Below are 20722 nucleotides of genomic sequence, written 5' to 3' on the forward strand. Positions count from 1 at the left end.
ATTTTTAATACCAAACTGCCTAGGTCCTAGGACAATAGTGAATTTGTCTTACTTCCTTTACTTAGTTTTAACGTGAGCATGTTTTAGGCAGGCAGACAGACACACGGAGTATCAAGGTTATATATCCTTGATATCCTTGGTAATAACTAATGTTATTACCAAGTAATATAATCTACCAACATTACATTACCAATATTTAAAATATTTTACTATCTTAAGGAGTGAGATCGAAAAATTCTTAACACACGTTTTTCATTACATTTTTCAACCAAAGTATTATTTGATTTTTTTTGATCAAGTTACCTTTGAAAAACATGTCAGTTATTATGTGTAATGTCAATTATATTAATTTTTTTGTTAATCTGATTAAAATGAGTGAAAAAAGTGCGTACTGAAATTATTAAATATTTTCAACTAAACCCAACTTGGTCTTACAAAAAGTTGGCCAAGCATACAAAGGTCTGCCGTCAAACTGTTTTCAATGTTATTAAACAGTACCGGGAGAACTTGTCAGTTGATAGAAAACCTGGTTCAGGTAGAAGGAATGGTCCACATGATGTTTCTAAAGCCAAAAAATAGAACGCATTTTCAAAAGAGCTCCCAACACATCCGGTAGGAAAGCAGCTCGGTTAGCTCAGTGCTCGGACTATTTGGTACGAAAAGTTAAAGCTTATGCAGGTTTAAAAACATACAAGGCTCAAAAAGTTCCTGACAGGATCGCTGCTAAAAATTTAGAGGCCAAAAACAGAGCACGGAAATTGAATTCAAGTTTTATAAAAAAATATTCTTGCTGCATAATGGATGACGAAACGTATGTTCTGGCAGATTTTTCGCAACTTCCAGGTCAAAAGTTTTATGTTGCTGATGCTCGAGGGAATGTTGAAGAAAAGTTTAGGACCCAAAAGCAGACAAAATTTCCCAGAAAGTTCTTGGTATGGCAAGCAATATGCAGTTGCGGCAAAATAAGCCAATCATATGTTACAACGGGCTCTATAAATACCGAAATTTACATCAAGGAATGTTTACAAAAAAGGCTGCTTCCATTCATAAGACTTCATAATGTGTCCACTTATTTTTGGCCTGACTTGGCATCCTGTCACTTAATTGCATTTAAAAAAAATTGTCGGGATCGGTCAATAATTGGTCATTGATCCCATACAAGATAAATTCTCGAAAATCACTTTAACCATATATAATATGTATTCCAAAAATAAAAATTTAGTAGTAATTTGATAAATTTTGACACATAAAATTTGTTTAAAATCAGTCCATTATTTTGAATAGCTCCCATACAACCGTATGTTCTATGTTAGTATGTCAGGAAAAAAATGATTTTAGCTTATTTGTTTCACCGTGGTTATTATTATGATTCAAGTTTTGTAAAAGGAGGAAATATATAAATTTCGATTAAAAATTTTAGTTATGAGTAATTGGCGAAAGGACACGCAATCATTAGGGCGTATGATAAAATTTTTATATCCCATAGTTGGTTCTTAAATAATAGTACTAGAACTTAAAAGCCTAGAACTGACCACATAAACATTGTGTTTAAAATTCTACTTGCCTCCAAAATTTTTAAATAATTTACTTTTTTGAACCCTGTGCCTCGTTTCTGTAACTGTCGCATCGAGAAATTTCTAGCATGAAACAGTGAAATTGAAGAAAACCAATCTGAATTGAAAAAAAATATAATTTCTGACATGCAAGTGTTTCTGTAAGTTCTGGGAACTGATAACTAAAGGCCAGCACAAGACAACGATAATGCGACAATTTGCTAAAAAATTGGCGCACACGATATTTACACCCTACACCACTATAGTGGGGAGGGTATTATACGTTTGTGCTGATGTTTGTAACATACAAAAATATTGGTCCAATACCCACCTCAAAGTATACCGATCGATTCAGAATCATTTTTTTAATCGATTAAGACATGCCCGTCCGGCTGGCTGGCCGTCCATGTAAACTTTGTGTGCAAGGTACAGGCCGCAATTTTCAAGATATTTTGATGAAATTTGGACCAAGCTTATTTTTTGGCACAGGGACAAAGCCTATTGAAAATGTTTGAAATCGGTCCATTATTTAACCTAGCCCCCATACAACCGTACCTCCCGATTTGAATTTTTTATGCCATAATTACAAAAAATAAAAATTTTATAAAAAGTAAAAATTTTAAAAATGTACTCATGGTGTAGGGTATTATATGGTCGACCATGCCCGACTATACTTTCCTACTTGTTTTTTAATAAATTGTTGCATTATTTTATTGTGGAGGTATTTTGTGAGAACTATCTGTCATTTAAGGTTTTTGACATAAGTTATTGGAAACGTGTGAGTGAAAGTATTTCTGTAAGAAAATTTTGTGAGAAGTTTCTCACATGGACTGTCAAAAAACACACATTTCAAAACGGTGCGGAAACTCAAAAAATAATTTATTTTAAATATAAATTTTATAAAATAATGAAAATGTAATGATGTTTTTATAATTAATATTATTCACTAATTTTTAGCTAAAACAAGTAGGAAAGTATAGTCGGGCATGGCCGACCATATAATACCCTACACTATGAGTATATTTTTAACATTTTTATTTTTTATAAAGAAACTTTTATGTTGAATATTGCCATAAATCCAAAATATTTAAGCAAATTATTGATAAAAAACTAAAATTTTTAAATGAGGCTTTATATTGGTTAAATATGGGCCGATCCTCGGTAAATTTGGAAAAAGGATATATTTTTAAATAACAGTTAGTTTTGTTGAGTTTAATTGCGATACAAATGGTTACAAGTCAATTTTAGACGTTTAAGACATTTTTTGAAGGGGGGTTTGTATGGGGGCTAGGGTTAAATAAGGGCCGATCCTTACGAAAATCTGCTTGTCATTTATACTTATATAAAACTTATTTGTGCCAATTTTTAGAGAGATAGTAGAATATTTGACGTAATTATGGCATAAAAAGTTCAAATCGGGAGGTACGGTTGTATGGTGGCTAGGTGAAATAATGGACCGATTTCAAGCATTTTCAATAGGCTTCGTCCCTGTGCCAAAAAAACAGGCTTGGTCCAAATTTCATCAAATTATCTTGAAAATTGCGGCCTGTACCTTGCGCACATGGTTTACATGGACAGCAGTCGGACAGACGAACGGACGGACACTCAAAAAATTATTCTGAATCGATCGGTATACTTAAATGTGGGTATTGGACCAATATTTTTGTATGTTACAAACATCAGCACAAACGTGTAATACCCTCCCCACTATAGTGGTGTAGGGTATAAAAATGTATATGGGCTGCCGGTTTCCCTAAATGCGAAAGAACATTATCATTCTTACAAATATATTGAAAACCACAAATAAATTTAAAATTTTGTTTTTGTTTTCAATATATTTATAAGAAGGATAATATTGTTTCGATATTGTGAAACATGCAGATAGAATTTGAAAATATTATTATTAGTATAATTTTTTGAATACCTTACAATATAAAGTTTACATTTAATTTTTTTTATTTTTTGTTTATTTAATCTTCTCTTAAAAACAGATTGGTTTATGAATATAATGGTTTTTTAGTTGACATTTAAATTCAGTTAAATTTATACTTACGTTTGTATTTTGTTTAAAAAGCAACACTGAAGTACCACGGTACTAGGTAGTACAACATCTATTCATATTTAATAAATGTTATAGGTCACAAAAGATTTAACAAAATTAAAACTTGATTTGGTTAAATGTTAAACAAGTTCCTTAATACAATAATAGACTTAAGATAATTAGTTATTTTTGCTTTGTTTTGTATCATTTTTAAAATGTTTGACTTTCAAGTTAAACAAAATTTAAAAAAATGTCAAGATTTAATAAAGTATTGAATGTATGTAAACCACTAAATAATGATAGTAAACTAAATAAGGACAAAAAATCATCAAATACGTCCTTAATTTATGGAGATCTCAATAAAGGTCCCTCGATATTTATTATTCCTACACTGAAATAAGCTTACAGTGTCAGCTACAATTGTATATAAAAATCAGAATGTATCCGTTAGAGGACCATAAATGGATTTTTGGCGACTCACTGGCATCCAAATTTACAAAAGTTATTTGTTTTCTTATTATCAATTTAATACGAAAAAGAGCTATAAAAATTTTCCACTGTGTTAAAAAATGGATTAAAAGGTAAAGATCTACTGTCAATGAATATCTTACACATAGTTTTGTACATACAATATAAACAAACTATTAATATTCGAAGCTAACTCTCTATTGAAGTGCAACTAAATCACTCAATTAACTAACATACACCATAAAAATGTCTAAATATGTTTGTCGGCCTATTTGTCTGCCCTATGTCTTTGATAAAAATTTATTAATTTGTTTGAATGCGGAATTTGATATGACCAAATACAATTTGATCTTGTATTTATGTATATTACCACCGACAACTTGTTGCAAAGCAAGTTGTCTTGCGACGATAACCAGTTGGCCAACCGCTCAATAACAATTGCAGCAAAAGAGCGGGAGTAGGAGAAGTGAAATCTCTACCGGCTGCGTTTCTAGACCTAAAAATAAAAAATATGTAACTTTAAATGCAGTAGTTTGCTTATCAGGTTTATAGTGGTTTTTTATTGAGTTGAAAATTATATCGTGTCTCGGTAAGTATGTTAAAATAAGTAGATTTTGTTACTGCTATATTTCTCAATAAAACTCTCAAAATCTTTAGAATACTTTTAAAAATTGTGGTAACTCACTGTTATGTACTTTATTTTTAATAGTATTCTAAAAGTAAGAAGTTTATTTATTTCAGTTGTTGTTGCGATCACTGACGTGTATGCGCTCATTTTAGTTCGCTGTGGCCTCTTATCGGTTGGCAGAAAACTGCTGTTACCAAAACACACACTGACTACAACTACTAGCAACTAGTGTTAGTAAAACGTTCTGCAGTGTTACGGCAGCCAACAACAAAAAACCAACCAAACAGCCAGACAACAAACAAGTCAATAACTAAGCGAACCAGCTAAAACAGTCATAAAGAAACACGATCGTTACCGTCAGCAGAGCTACGTACAAAACGCCAAGTGTGTGCGAGTATCTGTGTGTAGCAGTCAGCTTTTGACTCAACTGACTTCAACCAACTTTTGCTATAAAAGTGAAGTATTTTGCTTGCGATACTTTTTGATTTGAGCTCAGTGTTAATTAAGACGTGAACTAAGTGGGTTGATACCGATTCCGTTCAAGTGATTTAAAACTTAAAAAACAAAACAAACAAAACATAATTAATTACAAAAAATAAACGCAAATATAAAAACTCAACTAAACACAAATTCCAACAAAAACGGTAAAATCAACATTTAAATACAAATTATTATTTGATTAAAAAAATATTATTTTATTAGCCCAACTGTTTTGAAAAGAGAAATAAACAAAAAAACTTTTAACGAAAAGAGAAAATAAAACTACAAAATTTGTTTAGGTGATTGTCAGTGTATGAATGAGTCAGTGTATCTGAGTGATTGCATGAAAGTTGGTTATAACCAAGTAATTAGCACAAGCCACTCTTAGCAAAAGTTTTATTAACTTTAATTCAAAAACAAAACTAAAATTTCAAAAAAAAAAATATATATATATATATATATATATAAAATTTAACTAAAAAACAGCAAATTCGATCAAATTTTTTATAGTTCTCATTATGATATTTTTTATGTTGAACAGAGACTGAATCATTATCAACAAATCCAAAACAAAACCTATATAAAAACAAAAAAAAAAAAGAAAAAAACAATTTATTTACTTCTACAAGTAGTTTCTTTGCTTATATTTTTGTGCTATTTCTTTGCGTACTTTCGCATAACACGATAAAATACATTGTTTATTTTTGGGGGGAAATAATTGAAAAAAAACACGTTGGACTGTTTAAACGATCATGCACATCTATGCGATACCCTACACTTAAATATGTTAATATATAAAACTAGATTTTTGTACGCATGGATATTTAAATATAATAAAAAAATAAACAAACTACTTTCCAAAGAACTACACATATTGCACTTAGTGCAAAATAAATGCACATTTGCTTCTCTAGAAATATTGTTAAATGACATCCAAGGAAGTAATTAAAATTTTTTTAGTAAGGGAAGATTTTTTGTATTGAAATTTTAGGAGTTTAAAAGAGTATGAGCGTGGACATCCCTCCTATAACAAGACTGTGTAAAAATGATTGATTCTGTAGGACTTTTTTAGTACTTTTATGAAGTACTTCTTTAGAAGTTCGTTTATGTTAGGTATTAGTGTTGCATTTGGTAACAACTTCTGTTTATTAGCCTTTATGCGCAGACTCCCATTCTGTGTCGAGTAAGTCATGTTTTAATAACATTATTAAATATTAGTGGAGATATGTCATATACACAAATAACGAAATGTTCATTGAATGAAAACTCAAGAAATATTAAAACGATACAACAGTAAAAATGGCCATTTATAATGGTTTCTTATAACGAGTTAAAAACATTGAATTGAATCAACACAGCTTAATATCTATCAATAGAAAATTTCACAACGAATTAAAATTGATGTCGATAACGACTTACATAATAGGGGCAAATAATTGAGTACAAAATATTAGAGGACTTCTAAGGAAGCTATAAAAAATTTAAGATAAACTTAAAGCATCGTGAGAAATACTATAAATGCTCCTTTTATTTTTCTGTTATTATGAAAAAATCTCAGGTTATAAAAAGGTTAAATACACCAAAAAATACCCGAATAATACCGAAATAGCAACATTGGTTAGAATATCTTTTAAATAATATATTTGTACAATTCATAGTTGCACTAAATTTGTAAAGCTCTACCATTTTTCAAATCACAAAAGTTCTATTATGGTTAAATTTATAAATCTACATATTCAAAACATCAATTAAACTAGACAAAAATAAAAAAAATATATGTACATATTCCTATAATATAATTAAACCATTTTCGTCATACATAAATTTATTTGGTAAACACGAGTGTTAAAAATAAATGTATTAAAATCGTTTTATTGTGCATAACTTGTAAATTTACATAATTTATTACGGATTTTAAATTAACGTATCTTCATTTCATATTTAAATATGTTTTTCTTAAAAATTTCAGTCAACTACATTATATTGAATTTTAATATATTAGTTAATATGCAAAATTTATTTAGTGACGTACAAATATTGCATAATATTAAATATGTCTTTGAAAATATTATTAAAAATAACCACAGAATTCTTGTTTAAATTTGAAAAGATGTGTGAATATTAATTAATTTGAAACCATTAAAAAACACAAATTATCGAAAAACTAGTTTGTGAATTAATTTGTTATTATTGCTTAAATAAACTAGTTATTTTCTATTTAATATCCATACGTCAAACATTTTATAGATAAACTGCAAAAATAGTTTACGTCAAATTCAAGGTCACTTGAAAATTTGACCATGGAAACCTCAAGTCAAACAATATCTGTTATAATCAAATGTTTAAGAGTTTGAAAAATTTTGGTTTAATAAAGTTTATTATTAGCCTCAAAATTCTTATGCTATGTATATACGGTTGTTAGATCTTACAACATTGGCAGTAAAATGTGCAGAAAATGTTTAATAATAATGTCAACTTACATATTTTGTCTTGCAATATCTTAGGTAATGCTATTTCTGACAACGTTGCCAAAGAAAATTTTTAAGTTCAGACGATTATTATACATTTTCTGAACATTTTACTGACAACATTATAAGATCTGACAACCGTGCAACACGTCTTTTATGCTTTTCTAACATAATGACTTTCAAAAGTCATTATGTTAGAAAAGCATAAAAGACGTGGAACAAGAGATGTTTTGCATTTCAACGTCCATGACTTAAATTTATCCTTATAAAGTTGTCTTATTCAAAATGTTACAACTAAAACCTTTCCCTGTGAACTATATGTGTAGTTAAAGGTGTAGTTCTATATCAGTATTCTCGTATCCAGCATTATATAGTTTTTATGCATATATCAAAAACGTATGTAAATTGATTCAATCGTATCACTGCATCTGTCTAAATCTTTAAACTGTCGTATTTGTTTAGAGATTAAAATATTTCACAAAAAATACATTAAAATTATAAAATTTTTAAAAAATAGTGTAAACCTAAACATTTGTAACTCTAAATAAATTAAATATTTAATACTACGAATGTTTTAATTTATATTATTAATTAATTTTTAATAATTTAAATTTAATTTGTTCGTATTGTTAAATTTGTACTTCCTATCTTAAATTCTTATCGAATTTATCTTTAATTTTTTACCAATGAATTCCAGTGAAATATATATTTATTGTTTTGTTATTTTTATGTTTGTTTTTCATTTCTTACTTGAAGTAGTTTTACGTCTCAAAAAAGACATCAAGTACTTTGAGATGGAAGGAAATTGATTGTAATTTTTTTATGATTTACAATATTGATTTTTCTTGTGCCTTTTCTTCTCTATGAGGTTTTTGGTGTCTCTATTACAAACATTTGTTATTGTGTTTTTTTATTATTTTAGTTGTTGCTGTTAATTTTTAATTGCTTACGGAAATTGTGTTTATTTGATAAGAATGATAAAGACGTTGCTGGCACATTTTATAAAATTTTGTTCCTCCATCCACTTCAGCAACAACATTTAACAATTAACTTAAATATTTTATTTTATTATATATTTTTATTATTTATCAGTTTGTTTTATATATTCTTATATAAACAAATATGTATGTTTGAATATTGTACATACATATATCTAAAAGTATACGGCGTCTGTAACATTTTTTAAATTAATTTGTTTAGAATTGTATTTTAAATGCAGTACACATGTTTATTTATTTATTTTTTTTGCAAAATATTTTGTTTTTTTTCCAAAACATTGAAAAAGTTAATTTGTCAAAGTGTATTATTTTTATATTATTTGCAGCCACGTATAGCGTGAAAATAAGTTTTTTATCATTTGACATCTATAAAAAATAAATTAAATATTTTTAAATTGGTTATTATAAAGTCATTAAATTAATTATTGAATAGCTTATTAAAATATTACTAATTCTGTTTTATTTTATTTGTTTAAATTATAAATATAAATAATCGTTTAACAATAAATATCCTTTAGATATTTTTATTTGATGACAATTATTAGTTATTTTTGCACCTGTTGTGTATACATACATATCATAAAAAAAATTAATTATAATTGTTATTTTTTCAAAAGTGCTCCACAGTGAGACATTTATTACTTTTAGAATGACAATAATCAAATATTAAAGACATTGAACATTAATTTAGTAGCAGTTAGCACAACACAGTTGACTAAGCAATCCACATAAAAATTAGCAAGGTAATAATGCTACCACGCCTATTTTTTACAAGTATATATTGAATAATATATATATTTTTTTGTACAGTTTAACCACATTTTATGCAAATGTTAATAGAATTCATTTTCAATGTTTAAATACTGTTCGGAACGGGTTAATGTTATGTGATTTGAAAAAGGTTTACATAACACCCTTAATATATATTAGGGTTGTAACTTTTTCTTTCAAATTGTAAACATATTCGCAAATACTTGAATAGGACATTAACAACAAATTCATACTCTTATTAGTATTTAAAATAAAAGATAAATTCCGGGTTTTATTAAGAAAAAAATTAAATTTCTATTCTTTGGCTTTAAATCTGCAAATAATCAAAAACAAAAAAATATTATTGTACGTTCGATGAAATTTGGACCAAAAGTGTTTTTGGCACAGGGATGAAGCCTACCCTGTATACAACCAATAATATGGTCAGCCATACTCGACTACTTGTTTTTAATAAAACTATGACAAGTTATTGATTAACCCTCCGGGACTGCCGTGGATTTTTATAACTATTTTTCGAAAGCTTATATTTTATAAGATCTGTTTTTGAAAGTTATTTATATATTGTTGTTATTTATTAATTTAACATCGACAATCAATTTTAAACAGTGTTTATTTACAAGGTGAAAATTGAAAAAAAAAAAATATTTTTCTGATTTTTTGTGTCTACCACGTCAGCCCAGAGGGTTATGTAATCGCTTTTGAACAACTGTAACGGTGGGCTATTACATACAATATGGCAAGGGCAAAATAAATTTATACCGCTTATATGTGTTTAAACTTAATTTTAAAAACTTATCTAATTTTATTTGAATGTTTCTATAGATGACTGCAATTATCTGCAGTCTCACTGTGGGCTCTATTAAAGCAATTTTAAAAATTTAAATATTTACTTCGAAAAAACTACTATATATTTATATTGTTGCCTTTTATTTAGTTTTTTTTCTTATCATAATACACTTTTAAATAATATTTTAATTTGTGGATATCGTATTCATAACATTGAAATTTATAAATTGTCACACTAGTATTAATTCTAAAATTTAATACTACACAGTTAAAAATGAAAACTATTTATGAAAACTATAATGGAAGTTTATATTGATGTTTTTAAAGACCTAATAGAGGATTAAGAGATCGGATAAATATAATTGGGAAATATTTCAAGGGTGCGTATCTTTACTGGTCTTACAGGATTATACCTATTTAAATCTGATGAATGCTATATTACTATATTACGGCTTCGAACGATCGTGCTCGACGTCTTTTGCCGTCATTTACGTCGACACCGATAGTCTTATGTTGTTCTTGTTTAATTTTTCACTTTAACCAATTAACAATGCGACCCTTTTTAAGATTAAGTAAATTTATTTAAACACTTTACACAACATTAAATCAATTTCACCCATGGCTATTTTATATCTGCAGCAAATTGCTTTAACTTTGTAATAACTTTATTGACCTTGACCTATTATTTAGGTCATTAACATCATAATTTTTACATATGAATGTTTATCACAAAGTATGTACATACGAATGTACATACAAGTATCTGTACATGAAGTTATACATACATACATTTATGTTCTTGCTTATGTATGAATATGCAAATAAATTTCTCAATTATCAACTTTATAATAAACTCATAAAAATTGTTTGTACTTCGTAGTCGTTAATGGAAAATAATTTTTTCCAGAATTAATTTTTATTTTCATGTTCGATACATGAAAGTAGCATAAAAATTGTTTATACTTGATTAAATTTAAATTCTTGACATGAAAATCACAACTTAAATATACCGTTAATAAACATTTATGTTTAAAAAATAATAAAAAAACAAGAGAAAAAATCCAGCAGAATAATTCAACAGTTTTTTTCATGCTGTTGGTTAAATCGTGTGTTCTATGGCTCTACCAAAATAATTAAAATGCAAAGTCAATTCCCAATCCATTTTGTAAATTACCACCAATATGCGTTTTTGTTTATGTGTGGCTATATGAAAATGTATGTGTGTTTGTATTTAAACAATAAATATTTTATATTTAAAATTATGCCATTGCATTTTTGTTAAAAATTATTGAATTTAAATAAACTTTGTACGTAAAACGTTTTTATAGACAGATGTATGTATAAAGTGTTTATGTATTGGAGCATTTTCCAGCAGTTTTCCTAAAAATCAACGTATCCCTTTTTTCACGAGAATTGTGTATACATACATACATTTATTGGGGTAATTATTAGATTCAATAGAAAACTTCTCTCTGGTAAGAGTAAATATTGAAATCGCTTACAAAGGGAATTATGTAACAAGATAACTCAACTCTTAAAGGCAAGTAAAAATCACAAGTTAGGTACATTTACCCCGAAGTTCAGGGTTAGAATAAATAAAACACACTTACACAATTATTCAGACAATTACGTTGTCACTATAGTACTTGGAGCGAAATGTTAGTCGGTCATGTTTAAGATAAAAAGAGGAAGAATGAACAAAAAACAATCACAAATTATATGAAAAAAAGAAACAAGAGTTCACAGCAGTTCTTTAGCAAATTAAAAGCCGCCTTAAAAAAGAATTTTAAACATGTGCGTAAAAATATACATTTTTATTTGTATTTGTATGTGTTCAAAATACAGATGTCCCTCGAACAGGGACATCAGTATATATGTATTTATTCTCTTAGTAATTTATAATTCAAGAATGATTTATCGCATTTTAATTAATTTTACAACGCGAACGGAAAGACAAAATATATTGGTAGTATTTTAACCTGCACGGTCCTTCCCTCAGCAAGACCTTAAATATTCAAATATTCATTACCAAATTAGAGGTTAAATGCAAAAAAAATTATATAAACAGTAGCATTCTAAGGTATTATGTAAGTCGTGTGCAAAATTTATACAGCAACTATATCTTCGCGCATAAATTATAAATTGTTTATATAACTCATTATAAATAAGTTGTTAATAAAGTACTTCTATTTAATCAGTAGTAATTGAAAAGTATGTCATTAAAGTAAGAAAGAGGTTGGTGGTTACAATTGTAATTCATTACTAAGTTTCTGGTGTTTTATATTTATTTAGAAATTTCTTGTCTAGACCGCACTAGAACCGCTATACAACACCGACTGTGAATATGACTATAATTATTAAAGTTTATTTAAGATTGCAATGGTATTGCAAAATACATATTTTTATGACAGTTTATATTTTATTTTTATTAATTACTTAAATTGCCATTTACTTCAAGACTGGCATAACTTAAGTTTTGGGTTTATTGAACTTAAATTTAGATGAGAAACACATTACATTCTACTACCCAAAACTGATTTAATTTTTTTAAATATCACGTTTGTTTAAAAGTTAATCTAAGCAGTAGTAAATTTTATTGTTGTTTTGGATGAAATGCAAAATGTTTGAGGGAAAGCTGTAGACATATAAGTACATATAAACAAAATCTTCCACATTATCATTAATAGTGGGCGCTTATACAAGAAGATATTAGACTGGCCGTAGAAAAAACGATTGATATCACTTTGAAAATTAAGTTTATAAAATACGAATACCAATATACATATGAACGTTCATAATAAACTTAGTGTTATTATTTTAGGTTAAATTTCATAAATATCCATTTATAAGTCCAAATTCTTTTGGGAAACTACATTAGAAACTACATAACCAAAATTAGTTAGTGATATACTTTTTCGACATATACTCCGTGTGGAATGGGTTTGAAATTTTCAAACATTTTTTAAATGTTATACCCCTAATGTACATATACATACAACATTTGAGGAGATACACAAATAACATTTGTTTACTTTATATACAAAACGAGTCGGTCTAATGTACATGCACATTCATACTTTTATATGAACTGGTACCACGGAGAAATCACTATATAAAAAGCACGTCTCAAGAACAATAACATGAATTTGCCATTTGTGTAAACTATTAAATGATTTAAATACAAATACCAACAATATTTGTACATACATAATAAATAAGTACATTTGTACAGAATTTTGTACCAACATATGTACGTACATACATAATTTCATACATATTGCGCCATAACCACGAATATAAATAGTTTTAACAACTTTTTATAAATTTTATTTTTAATAACATTTTTTCTGAATGATTACACGGTGTGACAAATTTACAAAAAGAGAATACACTCTTCACTAGACTTAGCGCAGTTTGAAGGTATATAGGAGTAGTTCACAAAGCGATATTTAGCTTTTTTATATACCCTGAACATTGGGAGTTATCACCAAAAAATGATTTTGAATAGTTGTCGGACTTACAATTTTGTAACCGAAATTTCTTTAATCCGTTTTTATTTTTTTAAACGGCAATAAAAAGACAAGCTCCTGTCCTTTTGTTAAACAATGTACACTTCTATATTACATCTTTGAGTTTATAGGATTTTTTAAACCGTTTTTTTTTAAGTTTAGACTGAAGACGGTATTTTACAATTTCGATTAGAACAAGCGATATATAATTTAATTTGAAAGAAAATTTACTTAAAGAGAAAAATAATTAAAAATTACTTTTCTTAATAAAATGTCTTTGTTGCTGCAGAATAAAAAGTGTGTATACTTTTTAAATACTTACTATAGAAGTTTGTATTTCTATTAGAGAAACAATTTTTTTAGTCCCAGAATAATTATCATTTCTTTTGGGATAACATCCGTTTTTTGGGGCATATTGAAAATTCTAAATGGTATAATGATCTACTCAACGAGATTTACAAACTGCTCTTAATCACATGTTGAGGGTTTTTTACTGTCATACAGTTTTATTATCACCTGAAAAAATTAAATTAAACATAAATAATTATTAAGATTTCAAAGAAATGCATATTAATTTATCAATTACATATGTATGTACATAATATATATGTGAGTAAATAGTGTATAATAAGAAGAAAACCTATTCTGTTTTTGTCACTTAACCTTTTTGGCGGTTTGGTACAAATGTATTTGTATGTATAAATGTAAGTACATGTATTTATGTACACAGTTAATAGTTTTGTTTGTCTGTATGGCATAAATATTTATTTACGTACATATGTATATATGTATGTACATATACTTATAAAAAAACAACAAAATTTGTATCTTATACAAACATTTATATTCGCACGACTTTTATTTACTTTTGTATTAATATTTAGTTGAAGCATACTTATTATGTGTATGTATTGTTTAATTTTTTTAATGCTCAGTGATTAAAATTATAATTATTATTTAATAAATTATTTTCAGTTTGTAAGAAACACCTGTAACGCCATCCATTTGTCATGTATGATATGTATGTAGTATATATGCACTGAAAATAGTCCTTGCACAAACATTCGTACATTGTACGAAATTGTTTCGTAACATAAAAAATAATTTAAAATATTTAATAAAAAATAAGTAATTTTAGTATTTTACTTTTTTGTAATTTTAGAATAAAAATTGCGAAATTTATAAAACATATTTTTATAAAATTCTATAAATTAAATTCTTCCTAAAAAATTGACTCAAATAAAAACTTTTTACTTGGTATTCATAAAAAATTTGCAGCCATCATTCAATCGCAGCAAGATCATGGTTATATCATGTATAAACTTAACAACTTACTTTTCAATGACTACTAAATATCGTTCGCATTACTAAGGAGAAGTCTAGAAGTCTAGTAATGTATTAAGAAAATAAAGTTGCTATTAAATTTTGACTCAGTTTAATATTTCAAAAGTTTATTAATTTCACTAAATGTTTGAACAATTTCTTTATACATTTTTACTTGTTCTTTGGGAATAGTCTGCTTGAGTAATATTTTTTCTTCTTTAATTATGTGTTTCAAGTAAAATGCACAGTGGTATCAATGCTAATAATTATAGACACAAATACTTTTATATTTTCGATTTCTAAGTATATGAATACTTAACGTTGGGGAGTGCATAATATAAGTACATACATATACATATTTACATGTATTTTTATAAAATGTATAAATTTTTTTTGCCAACTGTTATATTGACTCCTCTGTTTTTAACTACAAAAATGTTTTAACCCGCGGTACAGCTTAAAAATTTACAAAAAATAAAGTAATGAACAGTAAAAGTCATTTGTAGCAAAACTATGTAGAATTATATTTCTACTGCAGCACATTACAAGTGTTTGTATGATTATTAATATTAATGTACGAATGTCTGTGTATATGTAGCTTGCCAATATAGTATTAATACAATTAAATTTACGAGTTTATTTAACATTTATTCTTGGTGCTAAAGATTTTTCTTTCACTTCTTTCATTTCAGATATAAAAACACTCAATTTTGAAGAATATAATTGAAAGTAAAAAGCAGTGACATTATGTGTGGTAAGTAGAGTGTTATTAAATAAATAACTTAAAAAGAAAACAAGTACGAATGTATAGTCGGGCATAGCCGACCCCATGATACCCTACACCAGTCAGTATGTTAAAAATGGGGATTATTTAAAAATATTTTAACTCTATTCCGGAATATTTTTTAATTATTTTTGGCAAAAAAGGAGATTTTTTTACAAGAGGGGTTAAAGGGGAATAGGGGAAAGTGTGGACCTATCCTTATAAATGTTGGTAGAAGAAGACGATAACTGCTTTAAAGTTATTTATTTAGAATTTAAAAGTGTAATTAGTGTTTATAGGTAAAATTTGACATTCAAGTCATTTTCTGAAGGGAGTTGTATGAGGACTGGGGTCAAACGAGGGCCGATCATTACAAAAATCGGTAATGTCATTAAAAATTCTATTAAACAAAGTTTTGCCAAAAAAAGAGTGTGTGCCAAATTTCATCCAATTATCTTGAAATTCAAACGATCAGAAAACGATTCTAAACTAAGTGATATACTTCAAGGTGGGTATAGGACCAATATTTTCGTATGTTACATCAGCACAATTTAATATACCCTGCAGAATGCGAATAAAATTATACGTTTTTAATTAATGATATGTTAAAAAATAATAAAAATTTTAAATATTTGATAACATTACTTTTGACGCCTCAAGTTTAAACAGACAGGTTGAAAGAGATATCGGCTAGGTTTTCATATATATACATATCTAGTATGTATGATTTTTCTATAATTACAGATTACATTTTGAGACAAAATAATAAAAAATTACTTTTATATGTACATGAAAGAGAATATGTTCTTCTAAAGATGTTGTTTGCATCTAAAGACGCAAAAAGTTAAACTCTGGAGGCAAAAAATGTCGTCTCCATATGCTTCACATTCTTCTGAATCCGCACATAAATGTGCCTGTAATCCACCCAGAACACGTACCATAATAACCTCAGACATGCTCATTTTGAGTTGAATACTCGTCTTTCTCTCATCAGTGTCACCCAATAGGATATTTGTGGTTCTACCCACCGTTTCAGTATTCCAAGAGGCCTTATGGGATTCTCTCATCCATATTTTAAATGTATTAAGCAAATACTCGAGTGTATTCGCTTAAAGCTTTCTTACAATCCATTATGGTTTTAGATTTAACTTTATCAGCTGATAGCACCCAAAGTCCTCTATCTTCTGCCTGTCTTTATCACATGATAGCACACTAAGTATTCTGGCTGTCGGTAAATACGTCCTGTGGGCGCAGTATTTATTCTAATCCAATTTACACATTTCGTTGTTTCTCCGATGATTGTGTAAAGCCTTACATTGAAGACGTACCTGTTCGGCTGTACGTGCAGCATCATATCTGAAATTAGTTTAATGGGTAATAGACTTAGTACTCATTGCACCACTTATATATTTTTGTCTCTCTCATACAAAATCAAAAATTTCAAAAAAAAAATTCATAGTGTAGAGCGGCATATACATCATTATCTTAATATGCACGTATGTATGTATGTACATTAGGAATATAACCAAATTTATGTTCTGTCACTGAATGGTAGTAATTTTGGTTCAAGTTTGACAAATTTTATACTTAGTTTCGTGTAAACATTTTTTCAATTAGGAAAAATAAATGTAGGGAGACTAACAATAGAATTAATAGAAAATTTTTCTGGTAAAAACTCGATAATGGGTTGTTCTTATAAAACCACTTACTTTTCACTGACTACTACTTACTGTCTGCATTACTTTAAAGTACTGTCGATAGTTTTAACGTGAGCACCTGCCGTGTCGGCCTTATCTGTCTTTTTCATCCACAGGGTAGACTTGAGAACGGTCTACCATCGCCCCTTTGTCTTCAATGAAGACGCAGGTGGCAATTTTTGCACATTGGCTATGACCGGTACCATGCGCAAGTACTTTGCTGGAGTACTCGAGCTATCTAATCTCTTGCCAAAGTAGTCACGTTGTAAGACAACCACACTACTATGGCTTTGTTGATTCGGCAACAGCACCTAGAGACGTAACCGGTGGACCGAAACACGATCCATCAATAAGCCGTAGACATCGTTCTTACTCACAGTGACACGCTGTGGCAAGTCGAATATGAACAGAGTAAACTCTGAACATATCTGGACAAGGAAGCAAAATTAATCGGTATCTCTTGTATATGATATCTTTCATCCATCATCATTCAACCCAGCACACATCTCATTTATCCGACACATTCATAGAGAAAAACATACGACACACTCATTTAGGTATACGGGTGGACGAGTCCCGTATACCTCTACATTCATTCTGTATCATATACAATTGACACCAACTCATTTCCAACGCTTAGTCCCACAGTCACTCCTCTGTGGGGTATCTGTTGATTTTCGGCAACAGCACCGAACCTTATCCCGAAATATTGACTATTATCATGCATCAGTCTTTTAACCGCCACTTATTCTCTTCCCGCGAATTTGGGTTCAACCAACAGCCACTACGTGGATCCCGAAGGAACCTCAACCAACTGACCAGCCAGGACATAGTCCTGCGGGCAACTGGCCACCCGTAGTACCAGATTATGCGGTGCTCTGGTCAGACCTCTGGCAATCTATGCAAGAACTAAGCCAAGCAGTAGACTGAGACAACCAATTTTTCAGTCCCGGTCAGACTGGAGGTATTGGGCCCTCTTTATACCCCGGGATTGCAATAACACCAAGGCGGAGGTCTTCGCCAAGGTAACATGCCCCCGGGGGGAACTTTAAAGTACTATAGTAATGACCTTATTTTAATCTAATTTAGAAGTGTGTTTCACAAAAAAGAAAATTAAATTCGTATTTAAAAACCATTTGAAGCGCCATAAAATAGATAAGCAGTGATGCAGTAAGTAGAACATTTGACTAATAAACCGAAGTCCCTTTTTTAACTACCTATTGCCAATGCCATCACCGTGTCAAAATAATGAGTTAAAATGCTAAGGAACTGAAAATAGTTTTTATTAGCATTGCAACTCATTATATTTCAATTTAAGTATTTGCTGGGTATATGTTTGGCTTCTACTGAGTCATAAATCGTCAATTAGAACAAATGTATAATTAACCTATGAAATGTTTGCTCTGGACAGAAACATCAAAATAAAGCTATAAAACAATCTTTATGCAAAAAAAAAAATAAATTGTTTTACGTTTATTGTACGAAAAAATTGTGCTATTTGCAAATTACCAAAATATACAAAATAGAGCATGAAGTTGAAAACATTTTTTTGGCCACTATTGTTGTTGGTTTAATTAGATACCTACATACGTAAAAATGATTGTTATAACGATTTTAGTTTGTTTACTTTGTATGTATATGTTAAACAACCAAATATAAACGAAATTGAAAATAAAAAGTAATTTATTATGCAATAATTGTGCATGCCACCGCACCAGATCACACCACAACTCAATTAACCCTCCCCACAGCAAAACTCCCCTGTCCCTATACACTTCTTCAGCTCTTAATAACGCATCGCAAACAGCATTTATTTGACCAAAACTAAACATTCAAAAATTCAATTGGTTTTCATGTTGGTAACTATTATTATTTTTATTTTTTATTATAATATTGTTGTCGTCATTGTTGTTGGTTGAAATTATTATTCGAATTGTTGTAGTTTCTTTTTAATAGTGTATTTTAGATTCAATAATGGTATAAAATTTATCTCCGACACGTTCACATTTAATTCATAGAAAATAGAAAAAAATTAAAATGAATAAAACGGGTGTGTCAGCAATTTCGGCTCATACATCACGGTATCGAACAGCAACAACAAAAAACAATAATGATAGATTTTACTAAACTATGCAATACAATACAATAAAAACAATCATGTTGTCGTCATTGTTGTAAATATCAGAAGCAACAACAAGACCTACATAAGTATTTTTAAATCCCTAAAAGATATGAGTAGTACGTTTACAAAAAGCTACAACATTTACAACAACACAGAACTACTACATGTAACTAACATACGTACATGTATAAATTCATATACATATGTATGTGTGTATGTATGTACAACAAAATAATAAATCCGATATAAAATTAAAATTATATGACACAAGTTTTGCAAGAAGTTAAAACCTGAATTATACATTATTAGGAAATCGTCTATAACAGCAACACAAATAAATAAAAAAATCGAAAAACACCGAAATAAAAAAAACAACAAACCTGTATTTTATGCAAAAAAATAAACACAAATTAAAACGAAATGAAAAGAGATCGTTTAGATGTTGGTAACGTGCTTAAAGTATTTTATGCATGTACTTTGTGGGTGTTACAGATGGTGAAGGTCTCCCATACGCAAAGATTGGTTAAAATATTAAAATATAATAAACTTTTTTTCGAAAATAATATTTTTGACCAATGATTTCCAGAAAATTCACATTCAAAAGGTACACTGAAAATAATCCATGCTCAACTTTATGAAAAAAATTTCGTAACTTCTATTTTCGTAATATTTACAAAAATTTCGTGTATAATACGATATATTATTTATTACGAACGTATGAAAACCTTTCGTAATATTTTTTTCTTCAATTTTAGCGAAATTAAACATAATGATATTAATTATATTATGATTAAATAAAACTACAACATTTTTATAAAATTTAAGAAAAAGTATAATATTATTCTCGAATTATTTTCATAAAAAAAAATTAAATTCGTGTGGAGAATAATTTTGAACTAAAATTAGAAAATTTATTTTAAAATGAACAAAAATGTTTGAATAAATTAATATTTCGTAAATTTTACCATATTTATTCAAAATTCCCTTTTTTCAATTTATGTAAATAAATTTTTTCAAGAATATTTTGCATTATACTAAAATATTTCGTACAATTTCGTATATATTACGAAAGAATTTTGTGGTGCGAAACAATGAACGATTCGTACAATGTACGA

At 28.4% G+C, this 20722-nt stretch overlaps 1 protein-coding gene across 7 annotated transcripts in view; it reads left to right on the top strand.

Moving 5' to 3' along the window:
* Nucleotides 1-5163: 5163 nt before the first annotated feature.
* LOC111684190 (glutamine--fructose-6-phosphate aminotransferase [isomerizing] 2) overlaps nt 5164-20722 on the top strand; it is a 36506-nt gene continuing 20947 nt past the window's right edge. For 5 of the 7 annotated variants that reach the window (XM_023446313.2, XM_023446317.2, XM_023446314.2 and 2 more), the window contains exons 1-2: nt 5165-5334; nt 15718-15779. In XM_023446313.2, the coding sequence (XP_023302081.1) occupies nt 15773-15779 (7 nt within the window). In that variant the 5' untranslated portion in view covers nt 5165-5334; nt 15718-15772. Of the gene's footprint in view, nt 5335-15717; nt 15780-20722 lie in introns of all 7 variants that reach the window. The other 2 variants (XM_023446312.2, XM_023446315.2) reach the window with 1 other exon arrangement.

The sequence above is a fragment of the Lucilia cuprina genome, chromosome 4 (genome assembly GCF_022045245.1).
Source record: "Lucilia cuprina isolate Lc7/37 chromosome 4, ASM2204524v1, whole genome shotgun sequence".
In the NCBI taxonomy this organism is placed as follows: domain Eukaryota; kingdom Metazoa; phylum Arthropoda; class Insecta; order Diptera; family Calliphoridae; genus Lucilia; species Lucilia cuprina.